The sequence below is a fragment of the Schistocerca cancellata genome, chromosome 7 (genome assembly GCF_023864275.1).
Source record: "Schistocerca cancellata isolate TAMUIC-IGC-003103 chromosome 7, iqSchCanc2.1, whole genome shotgun sequence".
NCBI lineage: Eukaryota > Metazoa > Arthropoda > Insecta > Orthoptera > Acrididae > Schistocerca > Schistocerca cancellata.
The window spans coordinates 442,554,638-442,567,549 of record NC_064632.1 but is presented as its reverse complement, the minus strand read 5'-3'; the positions used below and the strand labels follow the sequence as shown (position 1 = coordinate 442,567,549).

The 12,912-nt window shown below is 48.9% G+C and overlaps 1 protein-coding gene across 1 annotated transcript; it reads right to left on the bottom strand.

Annotated features, from left to right (window-relative positions):
- Positions 1 to 4,100: 4,100 nt before the first annotated feature.
- Positions 4,101 to 8,249, bottom strand: LOC126092818 (uncharacterized). The gene is made up of 7 exons (XM_049908546.1): positions 7,863 to 8,249; positions 7,112 to 7,821; positions 6,482 to 6,937; positions 6,121 to 6,391; positions 5,764 to 6,055; positions 4,232 to 4,389; positions 4,101 to 4,157 (listed from the first exon to the last, which is right to left on the bottom strand). The coding sequence occupies exons 1-7, from the start codon at positions 8,247 to 8,249 to the stop codon at positions 4,101 to 4,103; spliced, it is 2,331 nt and encodes a 776-aa protein (XP_049764503.1).
- Between the last annotated feature and the right edge of the window lie 4,663 nt (positions 8,250 to 12,912).

The window sequence follows — 12,912 nt, the reverse complement described above, 5'->3', positions numbered from 1 at the left end:
ACCGCGCAAAACAAACGAAAAACTATCTGAACATGGCGTATGGTTGGGAACAATTCGATTAATCTCTATATAGCCCTGACATAGCACCTAGTGGTTATCTTTCGTTGTTGCGGTTTAAGCAGCATCTTGCCAGTCAGTGCTAGGAGCAAGACAATGATATCAAAACGACAGTACAGGATTGGTTACAATCAAGACGGAAGGTTTCCAAGAGGATGAAGTTCATACTCGGTTGTACAATACGATAAGTGCCCTGATGAATTGGAAATAGTGCTGAAAAGTAAGTTAAAGTACAGGCTCAAATATAAAAATTGTTGAAATACTGTTTTCGTTTTAGCTTATTTTGAAACTGCACCTACTTCGGTATTGCGCCTCTTATTATTCACGTTTGGGCCCTACTGGACCACGCGATGTATAACAAAGTGAATTTCCATAGTAAAGTTTTAGCTTTTCTTTCATCCTCTCAGAATGAGCTCTTTCCAGTTCGTCAGATTGACTTGTTCCGGTCGTCTTTGGTTTATCTACCAGACCATTTGCCCAATCGTGAATTCTCTGCATTAATAGTTGCCTGTATGATGTATCAAGTGGTTATTCCTTATTTTTTCGGGTAGTTCTTTACAGCTGCGCTCCATTTTGTTCAAATTTCAGGTTTACCGAGATCTATTGAACCTTCCAACCTGTCTCGGTAAATCTCGTCGCTTCCATTGTTTCATCGAGATTATAAAATTTTAGCCTGCGTTTTTTCATATCTGATAAATTTTTCTGTACTTTCCAAATTATTTACTGTGTGTGTTTCTTCAGAATAATTTAACCTAAAATTTCCTTGAGTCTTTCCCGCTCTTTTCAATGTGTCTATTTAAAATGTTTCGGGCCACGTGATGACCAGAGTTTGATGAGTTTGATTGCTGCGTTGGTGTTCCGCGCATTTTTGTTACAAATGTCTTCTAAGTCTGAAGGCTTTCCATATGTGGCAACGAATTTCGTAACCGATCTCTTCCAGACTTGTCTCCTGACAGATCTGTCTTAAACACTTTATAACTAAGAAAGGTACTCTGTTCTAACGTGTTTAGTTTTTAGAACTTAGTGATTAGGTAATCACAAGATGATTTGTTTTTAAAAGATTTTGGGACCGACTCTTTCTGTTTTAAGAATGTCTATGGGTTTTTGTGCTGTTCGAATAACCTTACACAATCTCCAGGTCATCTACAAGAAGTAAGCAGTCTATAACAATATTTGTTCTTCCTAATTTGGTTGATTCACAAATTGTTGGCTCTGATTTATGTTTCCGCCACTACCTTTTCTTTCTCTTCTTTTTTTTTCAAGATACAGTTATAGGTAGTGGGGAGAGTCTATAATTCAAAATTGTTTTAATTCAAAATTGTTCAGAAATTTGTCCCCTGAATTTTACCTTAGGATTTTGAACTATTTAGCGGTTTTTAAATCCAAACCTTTTTATTTCATAATTTGGGAGAGAGACTGTCTCCACTGCGTCATAAGCTTTCTTAATATGTAGAAACGTACAAACAACTTTCTTATTCAAAACGTTTTTGATGTTTGAGAATTTCAGAACTATTCACATCTAAAGTCAATGTGTACGGTAGATTTGTATGTACACTTTCCTGCTTCACACAATCAATGCGTCTTCATATTAACCTTAACATTTTGTGAAAACTCTCGGGAGTTAAACTTCAAAATCTGAAACGCTTTTGCGCAGATGGTAAATCCGAAGTTGTCTTTCACTTTGCTTCACACTTCGCGATGCACATATTGCTGAACACAGTAAATATCGCTGGCTAAATGATTCGAGATAGCGACCATTAGTCTGCGAAAGAATATTTGTTGAGAGAGTGAAACTTCAATTGGTAGATCAAAGAAGACAGTTACACAATAGCTGGCGGCTATGATAACCTTTTTAGGTAAAGCGCCTTTCAGAAGAAGAAAGGTGCAACCCAGGGTTCCCTTTACCGAGGCACGCGGGTGTAGCATCCTACACAAGTTAGTAATGGTGACATTCTCGCAACAATCAACTTCATTTATTACATGAGTGATTCGCCATTGCGTTACCACAACGTAATGTGCAGCTGGAAGTCACGAATTCCCAACCATCCCTTTCCTTTCTGTCCCCATCCTCGTATTTCATACAAATGTATAATAAACTGCTTGATTCTTATACTCATATTTTTCCATTTGCAGAGGCTGGCGTATACTGATACAGAAGAGCTTAGCACGAGCCAGAGGCAACTATTACGATCGTATTCTAGCCCCAGTGAAGCATTTAAACGCGTAGAAACGTCTTCAGAGTTCACCATTAAAGACTTGGATGGCGCAATAGGAAAGCAAGACGTTCGTCCTTATAGTTCTGCTAGTGACGCTTTCATAGATCAGACCAGCACAGGAGACCATGAGTGGGGCAGCAACAAAGATTTACCCAAGGATAGTGACAAAAATACCACACATCACTGGAAAAAACAAGTGTTCAAATGCCTATCTGAGGGCGATGGAGAAACTATGTGCAGCATGTATCAGCCACCAGAGTATATAGAAACTGAGAGCCAAAAAGCGGAAGGAAATGAAAATAGTCATGCTGAAAGTACTTCTGTAAATGAATTAAAATCCCATACACCTCTGCCAGGGAACGAGCAGTCTTGCAGTAACCCAAAATTGGATGCATGGATTCTGCCTCTAGACGATTCTGGAGAACAGACAATGGTAATATTTGAAGAATCTAATGACTCAGATGTCATACTGGCAGAATCATTTAAGGCACTAAAACATGAAGATAAGTTGCCTGAGACAATACTGAAGCAACAACATAATGTTGAACCTCTGGCTCAGCTATTATTGAAAGAACAGAAAGTTGTAGCGCAACTCTAAGAGGCGACAGTGGAGGAAGACGAAATATTTAGCCCTGTCAGTGTCACGTCATTTGATGCATACCTAGATAACAGTCCTGTGAGTGAGTGGTCACTCGAAGCACACATAGATCGTAGCTCTGTCAACAATCGGTCACTGGAAGATTTCCCTCAGCTTAGCCCTATGAGTGAAAGGCCTTTCGATGCGTATTTAGACGACAGTCCACAGAGTTGCCACTCATTCGATGAATATCCTGAGAGTAATCAGTATTTTTTGGCATATGATGAACTTGGTACTTGTTTAATAGAAGAGCAACATCAAGAAAGCCAGGCTAGTGATCAGTTACTTCAGGTACTAGAGCTAAGCAAGGATTGTCATCCACCTCTGGATGCACAGCATAAAGAAAGCCGGTCTGGCGGTCAGTCACTGGAAGTGCAGCATGAAGGAAGTGATCAGTCGCTAGAGGAGCAACACAGAGAGAGCCAGGATGTTGATCTGCCACTTGAGGTGCTGGACGGAGAGAGCAAAGAGGCTGATCCGCCGCTCGGGGCGCTGGACAGAGAGAGCGAGGAGGCTGATCCACAGCAGGGTGCGCTGGACGGAGAGAGCAAGGAGGCTGATCCACCGCTTAGGGCGCTGGACGGAGAGAGCGAGGAGGCTGATCCACCGCAGGGGGCACTAGACAGAGAGAGCGAAGTGGCTGATCGGCCACTGGTGGCGCTGGACGGAGAGAGCGAAGTTGCTGATCCACCGCTGGGGGCGCTGGACAGAGAGGGCGAGGAGGCTGATTCACTGCTGGGGGCGCTGGACCGAGAGAGCGAGGAGGCTGATCCGCCGCTGCGGGCGCTGGACAGAGTGAGCGGGGAGGCTGATCCACCGCTGGGGGCGCTGAAAGGAGAGAGCGAGGAGGCTCATCCACCGCTGGGGGCGCTGGATGGAGAGAGCGAGGAGGCTGATCCGCCGCTCGGGGCGCTGGACGGAGAGAGCGAGGAGGCTGATCCGCCGCTCGGGGCGCCGGACGGAGAGAGCGAGGAGGCTGATCCACCGCGGGGGGCACTGGACAGAGTGAGCGAAGTGGCTGATCGGCCACTGGGGGCGCTGGACGGAGAGAGCGAGGTTGCTGATCCACCACTGGGGGCACTAGATGGAGAGAGCGAGGAGGCTGATCCACCACTGGGGCGCTGGATGGAGAGAGCGAAGAGGCTGATCCGCCGCTGGGGGCGCTGGACGGAGAGGGCAAGGAGGCTGATTCACTGCTGGGGGCGCTGGACGGTAAGAGCGAGGAGGCTGATCCGCTGCTGGGGGCGCTGGACAGAGAGATCACAAAGGCTGATCCACCGCGGGGTGCACTGGACGGAGAGAGCAAGGAGGCTGATCCAACGCTGTGGGCGCTGGACGGAGAGAGCGAGGAGGTTGATCCACCGCTGGGGGCGCTGGACGGAGAGAGCGAAGAGGCTGATCCGCTGCTGGGGGCGCTGGACGGAGAGAGCGAAGAGGCTGATCCGCTGCTGGGGGCGCTGGACGCATCTACATCTACATCTACATTGATACTCCGCAAGCCACCCAACGGTGTGTGGCGGAGGGCACTTTACGTGCCACTGTCATTACCTCCCTTTCCTGTTCCAGTCGCGTATGGTTCGCAGGAAGAACGACTGTCTGAAAGCCTCCGTGCGCGCTCTAATCTCTCTAATTTTACATTCGTGATCTCCTCGGGAAGTATAAGTAGGGGGAAGCAATATATTCGATACCTCATCCAGAAACGCACCCTCTCGAAACCTGGCGAGCAAGCTACACCGCGATGCAGAGCGCCTCTCTTGCAGAGTCTGCCACTTGAGCTTATTAAACATCTCCGTAACGCTATCACGGTTACCAAATAACCCAGTGACGAAACGCGCCGCTCTTCTTTGGATCTTCTCTATCTCCTCCGTCAACCCGACCTGGTACGGATCCCACACTGATGAGCAATACTCAAGTATAGGTCGAACGAGTGTTTTGTAAGCCACCTCCTTTGTTGATGGACTACATTTTCTAAGCACTCTCCCAATGAATCTCAACCTGGTACCCGCCTTACCAACAATTAGTTCTATATGATCATTCCACTTCAAATCGTTCCGTACGCATACTCCCAGATATTTTACAGAAGTAACTGCTACCAGTGTTTGTTCCGCTATCATATAATCATACAATAAAGGATCCTTCTTTCTATGTATTCGCAATACATTACATTTGTCTATGTTAAGGGTCAGTTGCCACTCCCTGCACCAAGTGCCTATCCGCTGCAGATCTTCCTGTATTTCGCTACAATTTTCTAATGCAGCAACTTCTCTGTATACTACAGCATCATCCGCGAAAAGCCGCATGGAACTTCCGACACTATCTACTAAGTCATTTATATATATTGTGAAAAGCAATGGTCCCATAACACTCCCCTGTGGCACGCCAGAGGTTACTTTAACGTCTGTAGACGTCTCTCCATTGATAACAACATGCTGTGTTCTGTTTGCTAAAAACTCTTCAATCCAGCCACACAGCTGGTCTGATATTCCGTAGGCTCTTACTTTGTTTATCAGGCGACAGTGCGGAACTGTATCGAACGCCTTCCGGAAGTCAAGAAAAATAGCATCTACCTGGGAGCCTGTATCTAATATTTTCTGGGTCTCATGAACAAATAAGGCGAGTTGGGTCTCACACGATCGCTGTTTCCGGAATCCATGTTGATTCCTACATAGTAGATTCTGGGTTTCCAGAAATGACATGATACGCGAGCAAAAAACATGTTCTAAAATTCTACAAGAGATCGACGTAAGAGATATAGGTCTATAGTTTTGCGCATCTGCTCGACGACCCTTCTTGAAGACTGGGACTATCTGTGCTCTTTTCCAATCATTTGGAACCCTCCGTTCCTCTAGAGACTTGCAGAGGGCGAGGAGGCTGATCCGCCGCTGGTGGCGCTGGACGGAGAGAGCGAGGAGGCAGATCTGCCACTGGGGGCGCTGGACAGAGAGAGAGCGAGGAGGCAGATCCACCACTGGAGGCGCTGGACGGAGAGAGCGAAGAGGCTGATCCGCCGCTCGGTGCGCTGGACGGAGAGAGCGAGGAGGCTGATCCACAGCAGGGTGCGCTGGACGGAGAGAGCAAGGAGGCTCATCCACCGCTTAGGGCGTTGGACGGAGAGAGCGAGGAGGCTGATCCACCGTGGGGGGCACTGGACAGAGAGAGCGAAGTGGCTGATTGGCCACTGGGGGCGCTGCACGGAGAGAGTGAGGTTGCTGATCCACCCCTGGGGGCGCTGGATGGAGAGGGCGAGGAGGCTGATTCACTGCTGGGGGCGCTGGACGGTGAGAGCGAGGAGGCTGATCCGCTGCTGGGGGCGCTGGACAGAGAGATCAAGAAGGCTGATCCACCGCGGGGTGCGCTGGACCGAGAGAGCGAGGAGGCTGATCCAACACTGGGGGCGCAGGACTGAGAGAGCGAGGAGGCTGATCCGCCGCTGCGGGCACTGGATGGAGTGAGCGAGGAGGCTGATCCACCGCTGGGGGCGCTGAAAGGAGAGAGCGAGGAGGCTGATCCACAGCAGGGTGCGCTGGACGGAGAGAGCAAGGAGGCTCATCCACCGCTTAGGGCGCTGGACGGAGAGAGCGAGGAGGCTGATCCACCGCGGGGGGCACTGGACAGAAAGAGCGAAGTGGCTGATCGGCCACTGGGGGCGCTGGACGGAGAGAGCGAGGTTGCTGATCCACCACTGGGGGCGCTAGATGGAGAGAGCGAGGAGGCTGATCCACCACTGGGGGCGCTGGACGGAGAGAGCGAAGAGGCTGATCCGCCGCTGGGGGCGCTGACCGGAGAGGGCGAGGAGGCTGATTCACTGCTGGGGGCGCTGGACGGTGAGAGCGAGGAGGCTGATCCGCTGCTGGGGGCGCTGGACAGAGAGATCAAGAAGGCTGATCCACCGCGGGGTGCGCTGGACCGAGAGAGCGAGGAGGCTGATGCAACGCTGGGGACGCTGGACGGAGAGAGCGAGGAGGCTGATCCGCCGCTGCGGGCGCTGGACGGAGTGAGCGAGGAGGCTGATCCACCGCTGGGGGCGCTGAAAGGAGAGAGCGAGGAGGCTCATCCACCGCTGGGGGCGCTGGATGGAGAGAGCGAGGAGGCTGATCCGCCACTCGGGGCGCTGGACGGAGAGAGCGAGGATGCTGATCCACAGCAGGGTGCGCTGGACGGAGAGAGCAAGGAGGCTCATCCACCGCTTAGGGCGCTGGACGGAGAGAGCGAGGAGGCTGATCCACCGCGGGGGGCACTGGACAGAGAGAGCGAAGTGGCTGATCGGCCACTGGGGGCACTGGACGGAGAGAGCGAGGTTGCTGATCCACCGCTGGGGGTGCTAGATGGAGAGAGCGAGGAGGCTGATCCACCACTGGGGGCGCTGGACGGAGAGAGCGAAGAGGCTGATCCGCCGCTGGGGGCGCTGGACGGAGAGGGCGAGGAGGCTGATTCACTGCTGGGGGCGCTGGACGGTGAGAGCGAGGAGGCTGATCCGCTGCTGGGGGCACTGGACAGAGAGAGCGAAGAGGCTGATCCGCCGCTGGGGGCGCTGGACGGAGAGAGCGAAGAGGCTGATCGAACGCTGGGGGCGCTGGACGGAGAGAGCGAGGAGGTTGATCCACCGCTGGGGGCGCTGGACGGAGAGAGCGAAGAGGCTGATCCACTGCTGGGGGCACTGGACAGAGAGAGCGAAGAGGCTGATCCACCACTCGGGGCGCTGGACGGAGAGAGCGAAGAGGCTGATCCGCCGCTTGGGGCGCTGGACGGAGAGAGCGAGGAGGCAGATCCGCCACTGGGGGCGCTGGACAGAGAGAGAGCGAGGAGGTAGATCCACCACTGGAGGCGCTGGACGGGGAGAGCGAAGAGGCTGATCCGCCGCTCGGGCCGCTGGACGGAGAGAGCGAGGAGGCTGATCCACAGCACGGTGCGCTGGACGGAGAGAGCAAGGAGGCTCATCCACCGCTTAGGGCGCTAGACGGAGAGAGCGAGGAGGCTGATCCACCGCGGGGGGCAATGGACAGAGAGAGCGAAGTGGCTGATCGGCCACTGGGGGCGCTGGACGAAGAGAGCGAGGTTGCTGATCCACCGCTGGTGGCGCTGGACAGAGAGGGCGAGGAGGCTGATTCACTGCTGGGGCCGCTGGACGGTGAGAGTGAGGAGGCTGATCCGCCACTGGGGGCACTGGACGGAGAGAGCGAGGAGGCTGATCCGCCGCTGGGGGCACTGGACGGAGAGAGCGAGGAGGCTGATCCGCCGCTGGGGGCACTGGACAGAGAGAGCGAGGAGGCTGATTCACTGCTGGAGGCGCTGGATGGAGAGAGCCAGGATGCCAATTTGCCACTGGTGGCGCAGGACATAGAGAGTCAGTAATTTGTGCAACACAAAAAGAGGCAGGCACAGTATGAAGTAAGAAAGGCAGATGATATGTCAGTCAAAGTGCAGCATACAGTGAGTCATGATGCGACAGGTGAAATGTCATTGGAAGATGCTCTGTACGTTATCAACAAACCACCAGAAGACTCGACAGCAACAATAGAATATGATATTGATGTAAGTGAGACTGTATCACACATCAGTCTTCCAACAAGTTTAACAACTTACGAACAGCTTCCTCCACAACTGCTGCCTGTAACTGTCACAAGTATTGGACCACCTGAAGAACATGAAGACAGCAGTACACACAAAAAGAATGAGACAGAAGTGCAGCTGGCGCCTCTGTCTGTAACTTTACCAGCTGTTGTGTCAACTGAAGCACAGGAGACTGAGACCCAGGATGAGGCGCAACTGCGACTAACACTTGTGGAATACATGGCACTGGGCCAGTCAGTGTTTGCACCTTCCATTGACAGCATGATCGCTTCCACTGTTACAACTACTGCCAGTGATCAAAACACAGTCAGTCGGGCAACATCGACTTCGAGGTCTTTGACAGACTATACGGTAAGTACCATTTGTGAATACTCTAGACTCTTCCGTAATGAAAAGATGCTCAACTTCAAAAACCTCTGTTAGAGTTATCCGTAATTTACGCAGTAATAAATATGTATTATCCAAGATCTGGTACTCCAGCATTGTCAACCCAAGTAAAACTAGTAAAATTAGCTGTTGCTACAGATGACAAGTTACAATAAGAGAGACAATTATGTACACATTTTTATTACATAAATTGTGTGCGTTCAGTGCTAGGCACAGGGAATGTTAGGTTGCCCATTGTAGTTCTTGCTCATTGCAGTATGAAGCAATAATTTTCAGCACGTCTCTAAATATCTGCATGTAGTCATAAAATATATAATCATGGTAATCTATTCCTGTTGCTTTACACGTGAAATGTAGGTAGGGCTGATCTCCTTCAGTTGCTGTAAATATATTTTTTGGTATTTCACACAATTGACTGCTACAAGAGCATATCTGTGAAGCCTATTGCAAAATGAGATTTTTTAAGCCCCAAACACGAAGTGTCCTATTCCATTCTCTGAAGCCTTCTGTCATTGTAAGTTATTTCTTAATTTTGTTTAGACGGGGAAAAGGCGCTAGAAAAATTTTACATTTGCATCCAAATTTCGGCAAGCTTGACAAAATGTCTGAAAACTAATTCTGTGGGATTGGGTCTCAGTAACTCAGTTAAGTAGCTATCTAGCACTGAGACTTTTCTAATGCAGAAGTCAGCATATGTGGGAGAAAGCCGCATTTTGCAAAGAAGCACCAGCAGTTACGTGCCACTGGCTAAAACTCTAACGTATTGAGCCAAATTAGGGATAATAAATGATTCCATGAATTCAAATGTGAAACATATGTCTGGTGATAAGTCATGTGAACTTCTTTACCAGTATGCTGGTATAACGCTAGTGTTCAATAATACGTACGTGCCTCTTGTCTGACATCAAATGGATTCTAATGCTAACGATTAGATTCAGTGCAGTAGGAGTTTGGGATTTGAGATCTATGTAAATTATTTGCCATTTCGAGGCTCATCATGGATACTTAGCGATCTGTAAAGACCACGGAACTTGAGATAGAAGGGATTTCCGGTGTAGTAAACGTGTCGTCTGTGGCGGGACACGTGAAAACTTCTGTATTATTTGGACAGAGACATCAGTTATTAAACGAGTGTTTAGGTGTAAAAAAAGTAAGATGACACTTTCGTTGATCGTTGTGGGGAGGTTAACAACTAATCAGTAAAACAATATATTGATTACACTAGATTTTGAGCTGAGTTTCTATGTTTATAAGAAAAGTCACTTATAGTATCTACCTTTTATAGGAATGGTTCTTTAATCGAAAGACTTTTCACTACACTCAGTCAATATATGGGGTTTCACACCACCTGAAAATAGATATAAAAAAGGCGAATTTCAGATCAGTGTGCGCTTAATTCAGAACTACCGATTTCCTTAAACTTTCGTCTTGGGTTCACTGTCCTCATGTTTCCCAACTAAAGATACAAGCACATAATGCAGATAAAATCCACTACACCTCACTAATCCAGAAAAACAGGCGTTTCTCAGTTCAGCTGCAGTAGCTGTAAGTAGGTCTGAAACCTTGGAATGCGAGCTTCCCAGGCAATTACCAGTTGCAAGATTAGTCTGAACATCACATGTTATCACTATGAACAGTACTCAAGTATTATGGTCCTGCATCTGAGATACCATCCCTTAAGAAGGCTGGGATATTCCCAATTTATTTACTACGTGTTCAAGAGACGACAGAATATGAGTGCCAACGGTGCTAGTATGATCGAACTGCGCTCGTTTGCAACGGTTGTGATTAGCTAGTATTAATAGTGTTACTTTGCAGTCACCTCCAGGATCAAGTTATAGTACTTACTATAATAATCAGGATGTTTATGTTAAGAAATATCGCGCATTTTCAGATAGTGAAAGGAGCCCTAGATACACTGCTTGTTTCGGTACCAGCGTCTCAACATAGTCCGCTCACAAAAGAGGTCGGCGTGATAGTAACAACTCTATTGCTGTTAAAGAACGGCTTCAGCTACAACAACTTGGATATGGACAAATTTTCGTTGTTAAAATGTTAATAAGGTTTAGTAAACAGCTCAATAATTAATGAGCCTTTCCCATGACTCTCTATAAAGTTTCGTCCGTGGAGTTTTTCTTAGTCTTTCAAACTTTCCCTGCACAGAGTGGCGTCCCTATTCTTTCCCGTAACAACCTAGAATGTCATCAGTTTCATTGTGGGTAATGCATACGTATGCAGCTGGATCTGTTACTGTCATCATTCTCTTGTCACTATGTAACAATCGCACTTCCATAAAGATCGTCCAATTTTCCCCATACCTAAGAAAGCCCCAAGAATGAAGTGCGAACGTATAGCGATCAAACTTCCATTTTTCCTAATTAGACTGAACATGTCAGGAGTCAACACTTCGGGAGGGAAAGGGGTCGTGAGGTAACGTGAACGCATTGTACTGTCTTTGACCATTTGATATCACTTATCAACTGTTCCCTGATGCATTGATGTTTGTTCCACAGGACGCTGTCCCTGGACCCTCTACGATGCACCAAGAGCGTCTTTCACCTCAGCCAGGGCCCAGCCAGTTTAGATACCAGTATCCACTGGCGCCAGGTTCCAGGCCGTACAGATACCAACAACCACTGGCACCAGGTTCCAGGCCGTACAGATACCAACAACCACTCGCACCTGGTTCGGACCTGTACAGATACCAGCAGCCAGTGGTACCAGGTGCTAGCCAGTACAGATACCCAATGGCACTAGTCCCCACCCAGTACCAACAACAAACACCACAAGGGAATATACTGGGTACTGGTGACTCTGACGACGATCCTGGTTACCTCAGCGAATCGTCTGGAGAGCTCCAGAATAACGCTAGGCTGGTTCAATACCCTGCAGACTGGCAGCCTGCTTTGATCCGAGAGCCAGACTTAGACATCATTATTGCCTTCATTGAGAGTAGCACTACCCAAAACGCCGCACCAAAACCACAGTCCGCAGATACGCCTGACCAAGAGCAGGTTCTGTTGCAAGAGGGAGGCGATGACCAGCCAGGTGCTGATAACATAGACATAACAGCTGCCTCGGTACAACAATCGGATCAAGGGGATCTTGAACAATCGCTTCAGAATCGTCCACCATCTGCATCAGATGATCCACATCCAGTCGAAGATACTGAGGAAACGGAAGAGGTTGCCAAGGCTAGCACGTCAAGCAATGCACAACCAATGACGCCTACAAAAGAGTCTTCATACCGGCTTAAAAGGGATACACCAAGAAGTAAGAAAAATCTTACACGCAGATGGAAAGAGCATCAGACACTAAAAACGAGTAGTAGTTCCGACTCTGACACTGAAGCTAAGCGACATGAGCTTCGGAAGTATCAGCAGGAATCGTTAGCGATTGGAGGAAGAGCAGCAATGGAAGAATTTTTAGTGTTGCAGCAGGACCTGGAGCAGTACTACGCAGGACTTAAGTTAACCGAAGGTGGTGATGGACATGCACCAGAGGCTGGACCTAGCGGAGAACAGCAGCCGGTGGCAGCCTCTCAAGGAAATGAGAGAAGTCAAGCAACTGACCTGGCCCCTGCAGATGTACCTCAAGCGGAGCGTGATGAAAGTTCAGCCTCCACGGACACAAGACAGCCGAAAGAGATATGCGAACCTGTAGTGAGCGACGTTTCGAGTGACTAGAAACACATCGATCCTGAGAGGCGCCATACTACACCCACACGCACACACAGCTTGGTCACGTGGGCACGTAGCTCATAACTGCCGAACAGGCAATTTGAAACCAGAAAGGACTTGTCGACGCAGTCTGTTTAAGACTAAAAATTTTATTGATGGACGCCGAGGAAATAGCTCTAAAAATTTTCAACTTTTTGCTAGATCGTTGCACGGACAATACATGACGTAACTCAATATACGAGGCGCTTGTCAGTCTTGACTTTCTGCCCGGTGAGTAATCCGTGCGTAACTTACGGCATAACTGTTATCAACTGACACTGTCGACTGTAGTTAAGCTTTAAGTACTTGCAAAACGAGTTGCACA

Excerpts from the sequence above, each read along its gene's own strand:
- LOC126092818 (XM_049908546.1), bottom strand. The coding sequence starts at position 8,249 with ATGTCCTGCGCCACCAGTGGCAAATTGGCATCCTGGCTCTCTCCATCC. Across the intron at positions 6,938-7,111 it reads TCAGCCTCCTCGCTCTCTCC|CGCCCCCAGCGGTGGATCAG; the intron begins GTCCAGCGCCCT and ends CTCTCCTTTCAG. Across the intron at positions 4,390-5,763 it reads AGCCTCCTCGCCCTCTGCAA|ATGTAGATGTAGATGCGTCC; the intron begins GTCTCTAGAGGA and ends GTATCAATGTAG.